The following is a 21,489-nucleotide window of genomic DNA, read 5'->3' as shown; positions in this document are numbered from 1 at the left end:
AAATACTTCCATCAGAAATCCTTTGATACCCCATCACCTTTCCCAAAGGGAAAAGGTGTAAGGTGAATTGAAACAAAGTTGTTCATTAGACAGACTGGGGGATATTTAGTCACAACATCCAGAGGGGCACAGAAGAATAACAAAGAAAAGATAGGTGTCCTGTAACTGCTACTAACTTGGCAGAGTTGTGACAGATGCAAGATGTTGATATGAGGGCTCAGAACTGGACATCTGCTGGCATGCTTGCTCTATCAGTTCTAATATAAGCTTGGAACATGAGTGCCCTCAGTACCACCAGTTTCCCTTTTGGGAGTTGTGTACATTAGTTAGGTCCCACCCAGGCCATTAAAACCAAGAGGACTAGCTGCAATTAAAACATCTATACCCCTGCTTTCCCAAGTATGGCTAAATTAGGAGGAATGGGAGGCAATGAGAGCCAAGATGGAGGCAAAGGCAAAGTTGTGCAATCTTAGATATGACAGGGCATCTCAAACTTTGTATCCTTCTCAGAGAAGGAGGTGGTAGGGGAGGAAGGGTGAAACCATAAATTCAAAGTGCTGTGAGGAATTTTTTTTTTAAGCAGGGGCAGCATATCCCCTTATTCTACATTTCAGCTTACTGGAAAGATCACACATTTTCCTAGATACAGAAGGTTGAGATTTTGGAGAATGTAAGTTCTATTACATGGTCATTTGTTCTTTTGACTAACATCTCCTCTTTCTCCTAGGCCATGTGACATGTTTTTGGTTTAAAAAAAAGTTCCCCCTCCTACAAGTGAGCACATAATACAAAGTTTCCTTAGATCATTACCAAATCAGTAAACAATTTGTTTGGGAATTCTTCTCCATGCCACCCCACACAGTCAAGACTACTAGTCAACGTTTCTTAAAAGATTTATTAAAGTATCATTTATCACAAATAGAGAAAATATACAGATTAGAAGCATGCAGCCATCATCGCCCACATTTAAGTAATTTCTGTGTGCATTTTTCTTGCATTCACAGCATGTTGTAAAACTTCAAATGTTAGTGCCAACTTCACTCTTCCTGAAAATGTTTCAAGGCAACAGATAACAAAAACAATAAGGTAAGATAGTGTGAGAAAAGTGCAAAGTAAAAAATTATATATATATATATATATACACACACACACACACACCACATTCAAACCTCCCTCCCAACCTCTTCCCCCCCCCCAAAAAAATGATTAAAGAAAGGCAAAACACCCATTTTGCTGGTAGATCAGATTGTCTTTATGAACTACTTTACAAAAAAGTACTCTACAAATTAAGGGCCTGACCTGCAGACATGTATGCCTGTGGCTAACTTTACTCATGTGAGTTGTTCAGTTGATGTCACATGAACTACTTCACTCATGTAGTTCTAATGTTTGCAGTACAAGACCATAAAGCAAACAAACACGTTTAAGACCATTAAAGAGAACAAAAACTAAAGCAAACAGGAAAAAAGTTACTGCCAGATGTGTTTTGCTTAGTAGAGTTATATCAAACATCTTTTAACAGAAAGATTTGCTCCTAAAGCCCTGAATATTTAAGCAATTTTGCAAAATTAAAAGGACAAAAACCCAAGAAGTTGGTACAGATGTTAACTAACGTTAAGTACAGTTGCTTCAGGCAGGTATGTAAGGAGGTGGGGGTTCCTTCTCAGGCATCTTCACTGCCATTTCATAGGTTGGCAGGACATACTAGAAAATAAAACGAGTGAGGTTAACTGAGATTGCAGAGGCTTTTAGGAGAGGCCATATCAACTTGATTCTCTACTGCAGACAGATTTTAGAGTGAAACTCACAGCAAATGTAATGCCAGAAGTAGCAAAAGCAGCTTATTCTTCTGCTGAATCTAAATCTCAGCCACTACCTCTATTCCATTTTTATCCTTTTCTAGTAAGCAGTAAAGGAGCTAGCAGGGAAACAATTTCACCTCCCATCCTCCCAAGAAAAAAGGTCAAGAAACTGGAATTTTAAATTAAAAGTTGAAGACATTTGTCAATATAAATTGGCATAAGATTTTCCAATTCTGTGAGAGTGTTTGATAATTATGTTCCATTGTGTTTCTGCTAAAAAAACAAACTATAAACCGTGTAGGCTAGATCCACTTTGGGGAAGGGTTTCCTGGGGGTGTGCGCGCGCGCGCACCAGAAGCGCAAAATAAAAGATAACTAACGTAGCTTGGTGTTGCAGATCTGCATTCTTGGCTTTGAAATACCAATTGATTGTCTGAAACTACTGCATTCTAGACTCTGAAAGTATGTTCACTTTGGTGAACTGAATTCACATCACCCTCTATGCTCATATAAATTTCATGCCACTATCTTCTCCAGTGGTCACTAGCAGCATCCAGTCTTGCAAAGCTAATGGAATGCTGCTACTATGTGTATGGGATAGTGGTTCCTGAACTATAGGAACAGTGTGCCCCAGAGCTCTCATAGGTGGCCCACAGAACAAAAATATTCTGATAACCAAATCACAGGGACTGAGGTTTGGGTCCCGGTATGGGTTCTCTTATTAAATAGTTCATGGAACTAGAAGTCTGGAGAACCACTGGTACTGCTGCTGAGTCATACAGTACCCACTGTAACTAGAGCTATAATATGTTAACTAATTTTATTTGCTGCTCCCAATAATCCTAAATTATTTCTCTACTAGATCTAATGATCACACTTCCACAGGAGCTTCATTCAGATGTTCAGCTACTATGGTGGTGGGATTCATGTACGGACAGAGATAGCACCTTGATATGGAAACTGATGTAACCAGATAGTGTTTCTCCCCTCAACTCCAGCATCCTCAGAATACAGGGAGGAACTGCTCAGTTTTCCATAGTTAGTGCCTATATTACTCCATTTGTTTCTAATGGTGCATACTGGAACTGAGAGAGAACTTCTGGCCAGCACTGAAGAGACAACGATCTGTTATCAGACAGCTAGTGCACCTGGATCGTAGTGCTCTGAAGTCCATCTACTAATGGAAAGAATTAAACCAAATGGAGTCTAGTTGATGGACAGGGGGTAGAAGCCCCACCATCTAGAAACTAATGCTATCCTTGTATGCCCAGGAAAAAGCAGAGGAAGCTCTGCTGTACTATTGACATTTTTCAAAAAGATCAGGTGCTGCAGGCCTTCTGGAAGTCCTGAAACAGCTGCCATTCAACAGTGGTCCTTTGTTTTCCCTGAGCAGTTGAGGCAGAGTCAGAAAAATTCTACAGAAATTTAAATAAAATCTGATGCCTCCAGATTGACATCTTCTGACCTATGATCAGAAAATTAAATGCATGATGCATTGTCCAACAGCCTCACAGAAATGTGAAATTAGGATTCCAAAAGCATCTTTCATCTGAGGAATATTCTCATTTGCAGAGGCCTGTATATTACTCTCCAAGCCAGCACTGCAGCATTCACACAATTTATTGCCTGCCACAACATCAATATAGTCTTGTCAAATTTAAATACTGCACTCAAAAGGTCTTCCATGTGTTACTTTAAATCGGATTCTCTTTAATGCCTCTGTACAAGGCGGTGGATATAAATACATTTATTCACCTTTTACTCCATTCCCCGATTTGACTCATTTCTTTCATGTACCGTCCATGGGGGCTCAGACAGAAGCCAATGCAGCTATAACTCAAACTGGTTCTCTTGAGAGGGTAACATTGTTTAATTTTAGAAGTACATACAGACATCAAATCTATTTTAAAAATAACTGGCAATTTGTTCCTTTGTCTAAGGAAGAGACTTTACCTGTGGAGGAGCTTCAAATGCAGGGTACACGGCTATCTCAGGCAAGTTTCTGTTGCTGATGTATTTATAGCAGTTCCATACACAGTTAATTAGATAAGCCTGAGAGATGAGAGTTATATTTTAATAAATAAAATCAATTTGCTTTAAGAAAAATCAGCTGACAGAAGCAGGTGCAAACTTCTTGAGGTCACTGGAGTTTTTTACCCTCAGCAGTAAATATGGCCCAAGGCATTTAACCAGCTGGCCTTGTACATTAAGTGTCCCCACCCAAATCACTTAATGAACAAAAACTACCAAAATTTCAGTATATGCTCTACATGTAGCTCACACATCTCTAGAAAAAACAAACATCTCCAGCACATCAGAGAACAATTTTAATCCCCTTCACCTGGTTGTAACACACCAACTCAGGGATTGGAGTGCATGGAAGAGCAACACCATAGTAAAAAGGACCTCACAGATAATTCCTTCACTGGGTCCCTGACTAAGCTCCCTCTAAACTGCATGGCCGTGCAGCTGCCTATTAAGTGCCATGCAGGCACTCAGGGCTGTATTGGGGAGAGATGACTCTCCCCAAGCCCCGGACCTGCTGTGGCCAATGGACAGGCACCCCTCCCCTCAAACCTGCTGTGGCCCAGGGGAGAGACACCTCTTCCACCCTCCCAGTCCAGGTGCTGCTGCAGAGAGCTGGAAGGGAGTCTCTCTCCCCACTGTAGCCCTGGGGAGCCCCACTGCACCCCAGGCTCCTCATTCCCCAGAGCCCACAACCCCAGCTGGAACCCTCACCCTGTTCACCCCAACCCCCTGTCCCAGCCCTGAGCTCCTCCTCCCTAGCCCCAGCCTAGAAGCCTTAACCCCTGCACCCCATCCCTCTGTCCCAACCCTGAGCCCTTCTCCCTCCCGCCACACCCACCACTCACTCTCCAAACCCTTTGGCCCCACCCAACCACATGGATTTTGTGATGTGCACTAATACTGAGGTGATCTCAGATCACCTCCATATTGGTGCACATAAAATTCATTCTGCAGATGGGTGGGAAAAATTAGAGGGAACACTGGTCCCTGACCTGTGGGAGAGTATACAAAGCCTGAATATTAACATTTAATAGTTTTGGTGGGTTTATTATGTCTCACCTCCCCCTCACCCCCAAAAGCATGTGATGGAAGGAGGCAGAGATGAGACTGTAGCGAATCCTGGCATCCTAGAGTGCTGGGAGATGAAAGAGCAGAGATTAAGGGTTTGGGGCTGAGAGAGGGATGACTTAAGTGCCCAGACAGGGGGCTAAAAGAAGCAATGCTGTGAGAGGCCAGGGAGAAAAGAGATTATTCTGTCAGGGATTGGAGTCTAGGAAGTAGGTCCCATGGGTGAAGGAGGCAGAGAGAAGGGGCACCAAAAATGTCTTAATAAAAAGGAAGCCACCACTCTCCCTATCCCAGAGCAGCAACACCACTGCAAAATGTAGAGGGATAGATTTGAACCTAGTTTTGTTAGGGACCTGAACTGGGAGTTGCTTTTAGGCTCTCAATACTGTTTAAGAACTTGAGGGGAAGAGGAAAAATCAAAATAAAAAACCCACACACCAGCAGCTTTAACAGCCTGTCTTCTCTTATCTCCAGGAAACCTGATGCCCTTTTAGTACAAGTGTGTGGCTCAATCACCAGTTATACATAACTTTATTTTTTTAACAAATAAAAAAGTTTAACTTTATTTTATTCAGACTTGGATTGTAAGCATCTTGGAGCAGGGACTGTCCTTTTGTTTGGCATTAGTACAGCGCCTGATAGTAATCTATGCTTCAGGCTCCAAAGGGCTACCATAGTAGAAATAGTAACACATTTGAAATTAATGAGTTATATTCTAATAGAAAGAACCTACTCCGAGTTTGCGTTATGTAGTTATTTGTGCACTGTTCAGGTGGCTGAAGGCAAAATGACAGTTTAGTGAAGTTATGGCCCAATAGCCTACCAATGCATACCCTGTTTAAGCTTACTGAGATTTAAATTCATGCACACATGGCAAGTGTTTAGGGTCCTGCTGTTGGTATGTACATCTGTTTTGTTCCGTTCAAAAGAGCTTCACTTGCCACTTGCAAGTTATTCTAATACAGCAGAATCTCAGAGTTACGAACTGACCGGTCAGCCACACACCTCATTTGGAAGTACACAATCAGGCAGCACAGACGAAGAAAAGTAAAGCAAATACAGTACAGCACTATGTTAAATTGTAAACTACTAAAAAATAAAGGGAAAGTTTAAAAAGATTTGCTAAAGTAAGGAAAATTTGTTCTTGTTTCATTTAAATTAAGATGGTTAAAAGCAACGTTTTTCCTGCTGCATAGTAAAGTTTCAAAGCAGTATTAAGCCAATGTTCAGTTGTAAACTTTTGAAAGAACCAGAACATTGTTCAGAGTTATGAACGACCTCCATTCCAAGGTGTTAGTAACTGAGGTTCTACTGTATAGAGTTTCAAAGAAGACTCTAAAAAATATTAAGGAAAAATTTGCATTTGCTATTTCAATTTTTTTCCAGAAGACTTCCAGAAACTAATTTTGTTCATTCTGCTTCCACCCTTTCCACACCACTCAATGATTTTAAGACATGGTTGCACCCTTGTTCCAAAGTAAGGACTGCAACAGAAAGTCATAGCTGGTGACTGGGTTTTATCAGCTAGTGTGAGCACATGCATGCCCTACTGTCCCCTCTACTCTGACTAGCTTGTTCTTGTAGGTAGGCAGGGTCATAAAGCGTACATGTCCATAAATATATAAATTTAGAGATCCACTATCTTCTGCTTACAAAAAGCAGCCATGAAGAGCACATGACTATGAACTGGCAGCTCTAGTTTTAGGTGTACCAGCCACAGAAGTATTCCTTTATAGCATAAAGCCTTAATTCAGTTTCTCTCTTAAACACACTGGGGCATTTAAAAAAACTACATGCATCTCCCCCACTCACATCACCACCCCTTTATATATGGGCACAGGGGTTGGGAGGGAATAGAGAAGGTCCAATCAAATTCAGGAACACACTAGAAAAGAAATTCAGAATGTGATATACAATATTAACTAGCAATTTTCCCCCACTTGTGTAAAGTTTAAAAACAAAGATCATGCATGAAGTGCTTTGTCTAATTATACCACTTCCCTGTGAGCTTTACTGCATACGGATGCAAATTTAAAGACAGCACTTGAAGGTTTATTTCTACCCCCTCCTACACAAAAACCTGCTCTTTCTACAGCCCTATTCCCAATAAGCACAGCAACTAAAGAAGTTTAGGTATCAACTTCACTGTGCCAAATATGAAACTGAAGTCATCCTCCAATTTAAAAACCCTCAAAATATTATGCAAGATGCTTAATCCAAATTATGAATAGTTTGGAACTATGTATTAGTGACACTGCAATACACAAACTTCTGAAAAGTAACATTTGTTATTTAAATAATATAAAATATCTAGTTTACCTTTAAGATGATAAATAAGGCAAAAAACACCAGGACAACGAACAAAATACAGCTGGAGTCAAGTGCAAGGAGGTCATCTTTGTAAGGCAAATCTGGCTAGTTTAAAAGGAGAAAAAAAATCCAGATATCAGTGTCAAAATCTGAGGCTATATTCACACTGATGATTAGCTCAAACAGAGGGGCCCAAATCTCCCCTTCATTATTTATGTGAAAGAGCTAGGAAATGTCTCAAGTTCTCACTCTCTTCCTCCAGGGATAATTTGTCCCACCTCAACCCTGAAGTGAGTCTGCAGGGGAACCACCAGAGAAAGGGTCAGCTGCAGAGAGGTCTTGTGCTTTCAAATCACCACCAAGTCCTTCCCTCAATCCCATGGCAACAATTCACCATGGACCATCTTCAAAAGCAGCTACTGACCCCACAATCCCACTCAGGAAGAGTGCAGAAGGAGAACTTATGCAAGTTTATGCCAACTAGGTCAGAATGATCTTGTGCCAGGCTGGCCTGCAAGTTGAGGGTGGAAAGCAGGTGTCCCCCACCCCTAATCTCCTACAAATAACAGAGGCCAAATTCTTTGGATCCAGAACTCCAGTTCCCATGCCAGACCTGTATTTGAGTGGAACCCATTATATTAAGTTAAGCATACACTTGTATACCTCTAAAAACTGACCTGAGGGAGTTAATGATTTAAGTCATTTGAATCTACGCTACCTACCAAATCTAGCTTGTCATTAGCTTTGTGCTCTATTTAATACCTGAAGGGGACTGAGCCTTTCTTGGACTGGCATGTCAAATGCTTTAGTGTATTTAAAAAAAATAAATAAATAACCACAGACCACACTCCCCCTTATGAAAACCAAGACTGTCACCTGTAAATTAACCTAATTAACCAGACACTTACTAACTCATCCAGATAGTCTTTGATTCTTGGCATGTAAGTAAGAGAACTGATGGCAACCAGGCAACTGAGGACAAAGTTAAAGAGCTGGTAACAGAAGAATGGAATGAGCCAGCCCACTCGGTGCTGGGGGGGTGAAAAAAAAAAAAAGTTTGTTAATCTGAAAGTCACATTAGCCAAGTTTAGAACTGAATGCCATAATATACTTACAGCAATCGCTCCATACACCATCATTGCACTTATTGTGAACAGGAGGAGTGAGATGGCGAAGAGAACACAAGCATTTTCTGAATTAAAAATGGGAAACAAAAGTTAACACACCACTTTACAGTTTTGGTATCTAACAGGCTTATAATTTCAGTATTTCCAATTTGAACACACAAAATCTACCTGTTGACTAGCCACACCCCATAATCAGTTTATCCAACTGTTTTCATTTTGTTTTTGCACTCATAGCTACATGTTATAAATAAGCAACAGCAGTCTGTATTATAGTACCTTCCATACCATTCACCCAAACAATTAATTTGGTTTTATTAAACCAATCCACAACAGTAATTGTTCATATGAAAATAGGACAACTTCCACCATACCTATAGCTTTAAGTTACTTGATCTCATAAATCAGTAGCCATTGAAACCAAATTGCTCTTTAACAGAGCATAATGCCATACTCTGTAGAAGGTACTGCTGTTTAAGTAGCAGAAGAGGCTTAAATTCAAACGAAAGCCACATGGTGGTAGTATTCAGGCTATTAATGGGGGTCTGAATAATGAAGATTCTCCTTTTGTGTCATGTAAATTGAGGACATACAATTGCCATCTGCAAACTACATTATGTTCATCCTTTTATTGGTCACATAAATAATTCCTTATTTTGATCACAGAGACAGAAACTGATTTGACCCAGTTTAAGGAAACTGCAACAGAAAGATTAATAGCCTTATTTTTCTGAAGTGTTGATCTATACTTCCCATAGAAGACAAGACAAGGGGTGCTTACACGACTTCACATGGAAATTCCAGGTGCTCAGCACCTCAGAAAGTAAGCCCATAACAGGTCAGATCAAGAGTTTTGGCTCCCAGATTTATACTCATGATACTACCTCATCCACTACATCGGCCTCACCTCATTCCAATCCAAACACATTGCCATCTTTCCAGCAATTTTTTTTTTTTTTTTTTAATATGAGTGGGGAGGGGGAAGAAAGCTTACAAGTTACGGAACCATCAGGCTATATAACTGACTAACCATGTGGTTTTATAGTCACCCTCATCTTTACTCTTCCATCCCACAATCCCTTCCATCTGTTCTTGAGCCTCACTTTTTGTATCATCTTGAATTCAGGTTATAAACTTTGGGACAAGGACTCTGACTTGCTTGTTTTTGTAAGGCATCTGGTACATTGAAAACCACCACACAACTCTATATACCCAATACTGGATTATATAATGTTACACAGTTAAGCAAATGATGAAGTCAAATACCTACAAAGGTGCAATCATTAAACCATAAGCTTTGCTACTGGCTCAATGATTGCATCTTCAGATTATACACACACAAACCATTTATTTTTCTTTGTCTGTGATTCTAAAACAAATTTTTTAAAGTATCAAACTATTTCTGCTATGAATTCTCTTTTAATAGTTTTCCCTGTGTACCATTTCATTCTTATTAGTTCTTTGATTGTGTCAAGATGACTTTAGTGAATCTGTCCTGCATCTTCTTTAAGTGTTCTTAGCATTCAAAGCTATTCAAGTTTTCTATTTTCAGTACATTTTGTTCTTACATAAGTTATTCAGACTCATGCACAATAGCTATAGCTGGCTTCTGAAAAAAGAGCCATGAAGTCTTTGACGATCCAGATCTTTCTGTAATAAGGTAAATCAAAGTTCAGCAAAAGAGACAGCCAATTTGGTTTCCAATGTAATTTAATCAAATTAAAGTTACTGGTAGGTAAAAAATAATCAAGACAAGGATAGCAAATGTCTAATTGGAGACTACAGGTATCTGCCAACCTACAAAGTGGTAGAGAAAACAGCAGAATCTACCCCACAGATTTGCTTTCAAGTGTCTAATATGTTGAGAGAGATATGAAGTCAAAACACAGTATGTAAGTTTTACTTAAGAGGCTTTCATAACACTGATTTTTTTTTATTTTTTTAAAGCCACAGCAGAGTAACCCCTGACTTATGATAAGCATAGGTACACATTTGGCAGATGAGACTTATCTGAATAATGAATTACACAGTAGCAATGCAAGATGTACTAGGAGAATGCACACTTGCCCTAGTTTCTGCTAAGTAGTAATCTGGGCACTTTGAAGTTAGACACATACCAGCCATTCTCTCTGAACCATAGTAATTACCAATGACTTCATACTGTATGTCAACAGTTGGCACTGAATTAGGGTGGGTCATTTCCACAGTCAGCAAGATTCCCATCAACAAGTTCACCACCTGAGAAAGATATTGCAGTTACTTAAGTTATTTAGAGTTACAATATGGCAGATAAAGATGTAATGTGTGCTTCAGAAATCATTTTTCTGATGAGAACACAACAAACTCTGGCCTAGTCTACACAAGAAAGCCGCACACACTCAACTGAAGGTGTTATTTTAAGCCAGTTTGAACTGGTACAAAAAGCTGGGTTGGACACTCTTGTCTTGGTTTAAAAGTCACCCCTTAACTTCAGCCAGTGCAACTTTGTTTAGAAGAGGCCTTTGACTCCCCACACCCTCCCACTTCAGATGAAATAAGGAGGCGGGGTACAAACTTTGAAACAATGCAAGGAAGAAGAAATCCATCTCATGAGCTGATTAGAAAGAGTAGAGTGAAACCAAGGAAAGAAAAGAAGGTATAAAACATGACACCATAAGATACTTTTTAAAAAGGTGTTTCTACTTAATGCACTTAACTGACAATGTTACAATTAGATATGGCACAAAAGTAGTTTACAGCCACCCTACTATTCATTTAAATTGCAGGGGGTATAGCAGCACAAGTATTTTTCCACCCTAGCTAGTAGCCTTAGTGGAGGGAGGCAAGCTTTGGGGGGGGGAAATTAGATACTATTGGCCCAATCCACCTCCCACGTGACTCAATAGAAAGACTAACTTCAATGGGAACTGGATCAGAACCTATATAAAGGAGGTCAAGAGGGGATAAATAGCAAAAATTTTAAAAAGTGAAATCTTACCCCACAAGATTCAGTAAGATTTGACTAGATATACTTCATATACTCATGGTTGGTTGTATGCCCGAATGCTTGATAACATTTGCTTTCTTTATAGTATTGCTGCAGCCGGCTGAATCTCTCATTTAAAGTCACTATTCTGGTTTAGAGTTACTAGGTCCCAGTGTTTCAAATAAATACTGTTTAACTACAGTAACTCCTCACTTAGCATTGGAGTTATGTTCCTGAAAAATGTGACTTTAAAGGGAATTGTTAAGCAAATCCAATTTCCCCATAAGAATTAATATAAATATGGGGGTTAGGTTCCAGGGATTTTTTTTTTTTTTTGCCAGACAAAAGGCATTATATACATTTTAAACAAGCAATTTAACACTACAATCATTGCCAAGTATGAAGTTTGGTTGAGGTGGTGCAGTCAGAGTGGAAGAGGGTGGATTGTCCAGCACTCCTCTTGCTGAACTTGAAAACACACATCTAGAGATGGTTGTTTTGCTTTCCTTCGTGCCCGCCCCCCCCCCACCTTGGTAAATTTCTTTATAGCAAGTCATTAGATGACCAACTCCCCTAATCACTTTGAAGCTGCGTTCCCTGTCAGGATCACCACCACTCAACCCTCGGCCCCCCCCACACCACCCCTTCCCCCAAGCGCCCACCCTTGAGCTGCCTCTTCTCCCTCCTCTCCCCCTTTACTTTGCACGCTGCATCCTCGCTCCTCCCCAACACAGCAAGCCAGCTGACTGCCACAGGCAGAAGGTGGGGTGCAGGGTGCGAGGGGGAGCCTGCATGGCAAGTCCTTGCTCTGGGCAGGACAGAGGGGGGAGGAGCAATCAGCTGGCTTGCCATGTTTAGGAGGCAGGGGGGAAGGAGTGATGACTCAGCATGCAGGCACCCCCCCTCCTGTCCAGGGCAATCAGCTGGTTTGTGGTGTTCAGGAGGTAGGGGAGGGAGTGGGAGCCTGCGTGCCAAGTCCTTGCTCCTCCCCCCTCCTAAACACTGCAAGCCAGCTGATTGCCATGGGCAGGAGGCAGGGGCAGGAGGGGGAAGGTGTTGATCTGTGGGGTCTGCTGGTGGGTGGGCAGCACTGTGGGGGGGAGGGCACACGTAGGGAGGCTGCCAGCTGTGAAGAAAACAGGCAGCCAAACAATAGTGGAGCATTGCACAACTTTAAATGAGCATGTTCCCTAATTGATCAGCAACATAACAACGAAACCATGTTAATTGGGCTGACTTTAAGTGAGGAGTTACTGTACAAGAAAAAAAAGTCAGTTTAACTGTGATTAGCCTAGAGTAAGATAGGTTTCAGAGTAGCAGCCATGTTAGTCTGTATTCACAAAAAGAAAAAAGGAGTACTTCTGGCGCCTTAGAGACTAAAATTTGAGCATAAGCTTTCGTGAGCTACAGCTCACTTCATCGGACGCATTCAATGGAATGCATCCGATGAAGTGAGCTGTAGCTCACAAAAGCTTATGCTCAAATTTGTTAGTCTCTAAGGTGCCACAAGTACTCCTTTTCTTCTAGAGTAAGATAGTTTGCAAGAGCACCCAACAGTATTAGATGTTAGTAATTAGTTGTTAGAGTATAGTTTCTGATATTCATCTCTAATGTAAACAGGAAAAGTCAGTTTGAAAGAGGTTTCTTGGATGACAAAAATTGACAATTTCCCATTACTCATTCAGAAAGACCTGCCTCCACTGGGATGTATTTTTATAAAGGCGGTCCAGGAAAGCGTGGGTTTGCAGTTTCCAAGTACTTAAACCGGATTTTCCCTTGTTTGCTGGTCAAGCTCTGGGAGTCTGATGCAATGGTAGCAGATTAATGCATAATTACAGAAGTCTTCTGTAACCAGAACAGCTCATTAGGAAACTGAAGTTGCTTGTTAAAATGTTAGACACCACAGTTCATACCAGTTAGATGTGCATTTCCCACATTTTGAAAGTTAAAATGCATTTGCTTAAGTTTTCGGGGCGGGGGGGGGGCGCAGTACACATGCTGGATAGTTTATCCATTTGCATCGTACGAGTCTGCTATTTTGCATCTTTCTGTACCTTTGTTCATCTGGGTCCTCACTGCTCTCATATTTCCCACCTTTTCTACTCTCCCATGATAAGCATCATCTCCTCACTGCTGCCAACACTGTCAGTAGTCTCACTCAAGCTAACCCCTTCATATGGAGAGGCATTTTTAATAAATAATATTTATAATCCGGGTATCTGCACTCTGAATATCTATATACTGGGAAACTAGCTTTTTGGCTTTGAGAACTTCTTAACCCCACCTTCACAAAACTAAAAGGCTCATGTAACCATTGCCACTGTTTAAGATTCAGTTAAAACTTAGGTTAGCAGTATAAAAAAGCTTCACAATAATACATTAAAGCTCAGCTTCCATCATCTGCTATTGTAAGCCAAAGCTTTACAAACACTTCAGTTCTAACACCAAAAGTAAATCAGTGGATTTGCACTCAAAATGCTCATTTCTAGTGCATTAGAATTCAGAAGTCATTACAAAAGCAGGTCAAAATGTGTTTGTAGAGTCATGATTCCAGTATCCAAACACTACTCAACTGGGACAAGCGGTCAGATAAGTCCTAATATTTCAGTGAAAATTACCTTTGGTTTCATTAACTGCATTCTAAGTATTGTAGCTATATTTTATTTTGTCCACCCAAACCGATGCAAGGAGGGTGACAAAGATGGGGAGTATGAAGTCTTACAGATTTTATTTCTGATCAAGACTGACATTTGGATTTTGGACTCTTTGTGACTGATAAAAAGTCACAACCCACCCATCTCTCAAAAATAAAATATTAAAAAAAGTCTGGTGTGGTGATTCTATTTGTACTGCCAATTGAGACACCCAGATTAGATTTCTAGCTACCTAAAAAGTCAGACTGGGGGTGAACTACATCTACTGGGATAAGGGAATGACACAACGCTCAACAGAAGCTTTTCAATTAAGGAACACGAATGTCTCCAAATGAAGAGTCCAGTCTTACCCTCCCCATCTGAAAGAAGGGTAGCTTCTGTTAAGATGGAGTTGTAATAGCTGAGAGTCACTGTATGTTCTGGACTACAAACATGTTCAGCCATGGAGTCCACACACTTTAGGCCTGGTTATTAAACTGAACATTTTTAGGTCAGGTGGGAAGGGAGCCAGAAAACCACTGCAGGCAGCATGCATGTGGAATCTATAGAACTGAAGGACAACCTCATCCAATTTTATTATTGCCCTCCTTGCCCCAGTTTGTGGGTGTTGAGGAAACACTTTGGAATGCACAGGAGCCTCCCGACCCTATTCTTGCTAAGGAGTAAAAGAGGCTCAGTTTTGTGTTCAGAGCTATATTATATTAAGATGAAATCAAATTAATTTCATACCTAACACTTTAAGACATTTTGTTTTTAAAAAGTGGTATTTCACTCTGTACATGTATTCAGAACAACCACCAGTCCCAAAATAAAATAGTCTGCACATATACATAGCTCAAGAAAAAGATGACTTACCTATTTTTTTTTTTTTTTACTCAGAATCCACTGGATAACAGAAGCTATTAAAAATGCAGCAGTTCCCACAAACTGATATGAGGTATCAGTTTCTCCTTCTACTTAAAAGAGGAAGGACAGTATGGTACCTTGACAAATGCCGACTTATTAATGGATACTACGGTCTCACTCTTGGGCCAGTGTTTCCAGTTCCTAAGCAGACAAGTACTTCACTTTCATGGCTCAAAAGACCTAAATTTTAGGTTCCTCCAAGCATCAGATTTACCCCATGATAACCTAAGTAACTAAGTTGAAAAGTGAGGGTTCTTATTTTCCTATGAGGGGGGAAGAGAAAGAAACTTCTACTCCTCTTGCACTCCCCTCCGCTTCTCCTTATTTAAAAAACTAATTTTCCCCTCTTAAAAAAAATTGTTTTCCACTGCATGCATCCAGTGAAGTGAGCTGTAGCTCATGAAAGCTTAGACTAACAAATTTGAGCATAAGGTGCCACAAGTCCTCCTTTTCTTTTTGTAGTTATTTCCATGCATCTCAGACCAAAAAACCCATGTTTGAAATAAAAAAAATATTTTTGTAAATTGTTAAGATTTGCTCATTATTGAATGCAATTGAACCTTCAGAAGCGGAGAAGTTTAACTAAACAACTGGATGTTCACTAGAGGGCTCAGACGAATCCTAAAAACCAGGTAGTAACTGCATAACTCACTGAATCACCACAGCTTGTTGCCAAAAGAAGTTAGCATTGTTTCAGTGGGAGTAGACATTTTTAGTCTGTTTATTGATCCCGCCAACACAATAAATATGTTTCCTGTCTCTGGAAGCTGCATGCCCACCGAGAAAGCCTGTGGGAAGAAGGAGCTTTAAAAGCTACATCTTATGATCATTTGGGGGAAGGGAAGGAAAGCCTTCTAGCTGTCACAAATGGTTATTTATAGGGAACTATAATGATCCTGAAACTCAAATTACCACAAATCTCCCAGGAAAGTCCCTGGGCATTGTTAAATATCTAGGTGGTGGGTAGGAGAATTCAGGCCCAGATCTTCAAAATGTATTTAGGCTTCTAATTTAGACAGATTTCAATGAAAGTTAGGGACCTAAATAGCTTTGAGGATCTGGGCTCCAGTTCCTAGTGAAGAAAATAGTAAATTTTAGAACTAGACTTCCGAGAGCAAATGTTTTGAGTATTTGTTTACCATTCACTTATTCTGCTTTTAGGCATCACCTTTGTTTGACATATATCCATACTAGTTAAGTCCCAAACTACCTAAAACAGTGGTCACCAACCCAGTTGATCGTGATCGACTGGTCGATCCTGGAGACTCTCCTAGTCGATCACTATCTCAGACTCCTAAAAGTCTGGTGGTGCAACAGGGCTGCTGCTAAGGCAAGCTCCCTGCCTGCCCCGGCCCCGCTCTGCTCCCAGAAGCGGCCAGCACATCCCTGCGGCCCTGGGGGGAGGAGGGGCAGTGCACCCCTGCAGAGAGGTGTATTGCACAGAGCCATGTTGTCCCCCTCCCCCCGCCAGGGGCTGCAGGGGCACCCTGGCCCCTTCTGGAAGCAGCATGGAGCCAGGGCAGGCAGGCAGCCTGTCTTAGCCCTGCTGCGCTGCCAACCAGAGGGAGCCTGCACCCCAACTGCTTGAGCCCCCTCCCAGAGCCTGCACCCCATACTCCCTCCTGCACTCAAACTCCCTGCCCCAGCCTGGAGCTCCCCACCACTGCAAACCCCTCAGCCCCAGCCCAGAGCCCACACCCCCTCCTGAACCCCAACCACCTGCCCCAGCCCAGTGAAAGGGATTGAGGGTGGGAGAGAGCAAGCAAGGGAGGGGCAGGGAAGATGCAGTGAGTGGAGCGGGGCCTTGAGGAAGGGTAGATCCTGGGTTACTCTTAAAATTTAAGAAGTGATCTTGTGCATAAAAAGGTTGGTGACCACTGACCTACAGTGACTTCTAGTCTCTAGATAGATTACCAGAATAGAGAGAGTTTTCCTCATTACAGCCATTGAGGAAGTATAAAACCTGAAACAAAGTTTAACACTGGAAGAACAAAGAATGTCAGAAATTAAGAACAGCTTGTATTTCAACTCAACTATTATAATTTGATCTGACAGCACCACCTATAATGAAGATTGCCTGACACTTTTCATTACAAGACCCTCAATTGCCTTTAAAATTTGCCACACCAAACGCTTGGACTTAAGGTTTTCCATGCGAGGTATCTGCCTTCAGCTGAAATTTTTGGGAACTTTCAGATAAAATGGTTCAGCAATTTCCAAGAATAAGATGAAGGAAAATGTAGTGTTTTGCCTATGTTAATAATCATTCTTACAGCGATTGCACAGAGAACTTTTAGCAGCTCCAGGCTTTGGAGCAAGGATGTTGCATTATTGGCATGGATGTGCTTTTTGTAAGCCTCAAGGAAATTTGAGCTGTGATGGGAGTAGAGGGGTAAGAAGCAAGAGCTTGGGGGGGGGAGGAAAGGAGGTGAAGAGGGGGCAGGGGAAGACAAACAGAAGCAGAGAAGGACGTCCTACAGGAATTGAGACAGAAGGAAGGGATTATAACCACTAGAGCAGAGGTTCTCACATGGGGGTGGGTGTGAGAAATTTGACACAAAGAAGGGGGACCATAATCAAACAAGTTTGAGGACCACTGCACTACAGCACACTTCTCTCCACAACCTGGAATGGAACCAAGCAGTCATGGGTCTCTACACTCCTTTGCTGTCAGCAAACAGCTGTGAAGCCCACCAGCAAAACGTTGATTGTCATCCTCAGTGTGTACCAGCCACTAGTGTGGAGGCAATCTACTATTGTGGTCAGTTATTCCATTAGCTAAGGTGCCAGAGGTGATGTGGATCGAAAAGGTCCAAACTCCACTGATGACCCAAGTTGTGGAACCAAACTGCCCCCCTCCCCCATGATAAAAAACTATCCAATTTCCTAGAAATTCTAGGAAATTAGGAAATCTAGAAACAGATACACCAAGAAGCAATTTTGACAGGAACTGCCATTTTAGCCCTTCTGTCTGTATATTTTCTCCCACCCATATTTTCAGTTCCTCATTCTCTCTGCACACTCAACATTTTGTATTAGTACCCCAAGCTTCTTTATAATTTTCCCCTCATACTCTCTCTGACCCGCCCCCACCCACTTCCACTATCTGCTCTTCCCACCTGTCCTGCAATGCCAGCCTCAATGACACAGAGGATGGAGCAACAGTTCTGGGCTACTGTTTTCCATTTCCTCCCCCAGCCCAGAAGCTGGGTGAATGACTCAGACTACACCTCCCAGGAGACTAGTTACTTCATAACCCTACTTAGCTCACTCCACACTAGTTTCTCAAGCCCCAGCCCTAACTTTTAGTAGCGTTTTCAGATCACTGTCTTATTCGTGATACTGCCTCAACTCCCCCAACCCACGTCCAGAGCAGAGGTCCTACCTGTCTGACCAAAAGCACCAGAGACTGTTTTGGAAGGGCAAACAAATGGCAGATTGACTATATTGGCATCTATTCCTCCTTCCCTCCTAGATTTCATCAGTGTTCCCCAGAGATCTGTCGGTGGCCTTTTCATTCTCATTTTCTCTTGAAATCTGCACCTATTTTCAGAGCTTTATCAGTATTACCCTAATATTTAGGAGCACCAGTCATGGACTATCTGTTGAAACAGATGAAAAAAAATCTACATAAAAAAAACAGAAAATAGACTGAGGAATAGAAGAACACAATGAGGCAATATTGATCAGCATGAGAGTCAATGATATCAACACACCAACTGCCAAACCATTGTCAAGTTTTTGTAAGCATCTCAGCAAAGGAAAATAACGCATTAGTTTTGCATTTTTTATTGGAAACCTCTCCCAAGCATGACGCGCAATATGGAGTAACCACAAAGGTGCTTTCTGGAAAATTTAACAAATGGGTGACTGACAATAGCATCACTAGCTGGTTGGAGCAGGGGAAATTTACATTTTGATAGCAAAAGATGACAAAATGCATTTAACTTGTCCAGTATTATAATCTTTTAGCCACTTTAAAAAAAAAAAAAAAAAAACAAACAAACAAACCACAAAACAACTTACTGCTAGCTCCCTATCACCTCCTGATGAAATTTAACCTCTGGCATAACTTTCATAACCCTTCACAATTTAGCTGTCTCTTATGTGTTTGCTCTTTCCCTTGTGTTTCCTTCACTGGTTTCCAATGCTTGCTTCACTCATCACAGTTTGCTCACAGAGTGACCCTACATGTCCTTTTCCTTTCACCCACTTACGCATATTTTCACGCTGGCTTTTTTGGAACTCCCATTCTGATCCTGTCCACCAAAGCATCCACTCCCTCCTCCAGGGCCCTACTCAATCCTTAATTCTTCAACATTTATATGCTTCTAGACATTCATTTTAAAAATCTCATCATGCTCTCAAAGGTTACATCTTAGTCATTCAAGCAACCACACAATCTTATTGTCCTACCCTCCACCTACTCAGACCGCCCCCCGCGGGTCATGTCTAGCAGTTATCATTTAGTAAGACAACGTATCCAGCGTTGCTCGGGACACAGAGAACAGTCCCTGCCCTGGGACACCTACACTAAGACACAAGCCAGAGAGTAGGGTGACCAGATTTTATAGGGACAGTCCTGATTTTTGTCTCTCTCTTATATAGGCTCCTATTACCCCCACCCCGGTGTTTCGCACTTGCTGTCTGGTCACACTCCCAGAGCAGCCCGAGGGGCTCAGGTGAGTGAACAAGTGCGGCGCCACTTTGCCCTCCTCCCGTGAGGTAAAGCGATGCGGGGGGCGGAGGGTCCCCCGCACTCCGCGGGAGCGGCAACCCGGGGCCCTGCACAAGCAGCGAGTCCCCGGGGTCGGGGGGCCTGAACGCGAACAGGGCCCGGCCGGCCCGCAGCGACTCTGGCCCCGCCGGGCGCCGCCCAGCCCGGAGCCTGGCGAGACGCGCAGGAAGAGCTGGGCGGCGACTGGCCGGGGCAGGGGCGAGGACAAAGGCCCCTTCCCGAGGCAGGAGGGGGGCGGAAGAAGGCCGAGGACGGGGGGGAAGGGAGAGAGGATTTCACGCAGTTTCACAAAAGGACTAGCCACAGCATACAGGCCACCAGGCACCGTCCACACACCACAACACGGGCGACCACGTCTCCGCCCCAGGCACGCATACGCTGTGCTGCCTACTCCTCGGGTAGCCTGCCGGCCCAGCAACGGACGAACTCCATACGCATGCGTAGTGCGAGACCCAGGGAGCGCGCCCCCTCTCCACCGCACAAGCGCGCTAAGGCTCAGGGAGCCCCCTTCTTTCCCCGCGGGGTGCGGGGCCTCTTACCATGTACCACGTCCCCAGGATGATGGTACCGGTACGGACATGGCAGCAGCCGCAGCAGCGGGTGCTGTAGAAACGGCCCCGGGCCCGGCTCCCCTTGAACGTCATAGCGGCGGCAACAGCGCCTTTTCCTCACACGGGACGCTCGCTCGCTGTCTCAATCAACGAGGCCCTTCCCCCTCTCCTGTGGAGAAGAGAAGCGCAGCCCCGCTGCCGTCTCACCGCCGCTCTGGCCAATCAACGGCGAACAACGGGGGCGAGGCGGAAGAGGGGCGGGGACGTTACCACGGCCACGGGCGATTGGCAGCCGACTCCGCCAATCGTCGCACAACATCTCTGTAATGTGGATCAGCTGCCTCCGGAAAAGTTCGTCAGCGCTCCTGGAGAGCAGCCAGGAGCGGAGCTCAGAGGGAAGGGGCGGGGCGGGGCTTGCCTGGGAGGGGGCGGGGCCCAACCGGGCAGGAAGGGTATACCTGCATAAGGTGAACTCACCTAGGCAGGGGGAGGGGCTCTGTGGCAGGGGGAGGGGCGAGGGGAGCTGGGATGCAGGTGACTGGTCCTGTTGGTATCCAAGAAGTGGGCGGGCGGAGCCGCCTGGGCGGGGCAGTGACTTTAACTCCAGCCCCGGATCCGACAAAGGGGACGCGTGTACACAGCTGTGCCCCGTTCCGTGCACACAGGTATCCTCTACGTGGGAGCCATGCCACCCTGAGCCTCGGCAGCACCAATCCCCGTCTCCCAAAGAGGCTGAAGGTGGTTCCTTCAAAAAACCCAGCTCCTTATTTTATTAAATAAACAAGTAACTGCTAATGTAAATGTTTATCAGAGTCAATCACATTATTTGATGAAATGTCTAAATATTTAATCTTACAGAAAGATAGTGGAAAGAGCGGGGCTTTGAGTGTGGACTGGACTTTCCTTAAAATGGACACAAACTTTTAGAGTAAAAGCAAAATATGAATACTGTATATCATAGAAAGGAAACCCTTTAAATAAATTACCCCACACAGAAACATTTTCCCTAAGTGACTTGCAAGATAAAATCCTAGCTCCACTGAAGTCAGCAGCAAAACACCCACTGAATTTAATGTGACCAGGATTTTACAATTAGTTTATTAGGAAACTAACTTTTCCACTGAGATAGACTCTTTTGGAAAGAGAGGGGGGAAATTACATTGTTCTGAGTTCAGGTATCTCTTGCTTCAAATTCCCTCATAAAAATCAATTGCTCACATCAAAAAAAGAGACTAATTCTGGAAAACTTGCATTTTTTTTAATGTTTGTCCAAATAAAATGAATCACTTTGAACTTTGTGGCTTTTTTATTATTCTTTTTTTACTGATCTAACACTGTCACCT

The 21,489-nt window shown here is 42.9% G+C and overlaps 1 protein-coding gene across 3 annotated transcripts; it reads right to left on the bottom strand.

The window, feature by feature from the left end:
• Positions 1–947: 947 nt before the first annotated feature.
• On the bottom strand, positions 948–20,377 carry LAPTM4A (lysosomal protein transmembrane 4 alpha). 3 transcript variants are annotated; one of them, XM_074947542.1, is made up of 8 exons: positions 20,135–20,377; positions 10,450–10,570; positions 8,324–8,400; positions 8,117–8,239; positions 7,218–7,313; positions 3,756–3,854; positions 1,614–1,704; positions 948–1,046 (listed from the first exon to the last, which is right to left on the bottom strand). In XM_074947542.1, exons 1-7 carry the CDS (start codon positions 20,237–20,239, stop codon positions 1,630–1,632), a joined length of 696 nt encoding a protein of 231 aa, XP_074803643.1. In that variant the 5' UTR covers positions 20,240–20,377; the 3' UTR covers positions 948–1,046; positions 1,614–1,629. The 3 variants fall into 3 exon arrangements, with proteins under 3 accessions (XP_074803643.1, XP_074803642.1, XP_074803644.1); XM_074947541.1 differs by lacking the exon at positions 948–1,046 and having other exon boundaries at positions 1,167–1,704; XM_074947543.1 differs by lacking the exons at positions 948–1,046; positions 20,135–20,377 and adding an exon at positions 19,932–20,028 and having other exon boundaries at positions 1,167–1,704.
• Between the last annotated feature and the right edge of the window lie 1,112 nt (positions 20,378–21,489).

Source organism: Natator depressus, chromosome 3 (assembly GCF_965152275.1).
Source record: "Natator depressus isolate rNatDep1 chromosome 3, rNatDep2.hap1, whole genome shotgun sequence".
NCBI classification, from domain to species: domain Eukaryota; kingdom Metazoa; phylum Chordata; order Testudines; family Cheloniidae; genus Natator; species Natator depressus.
This window is presented reverse-complemented; position numbering and strand designations above follow the sequence as displayed.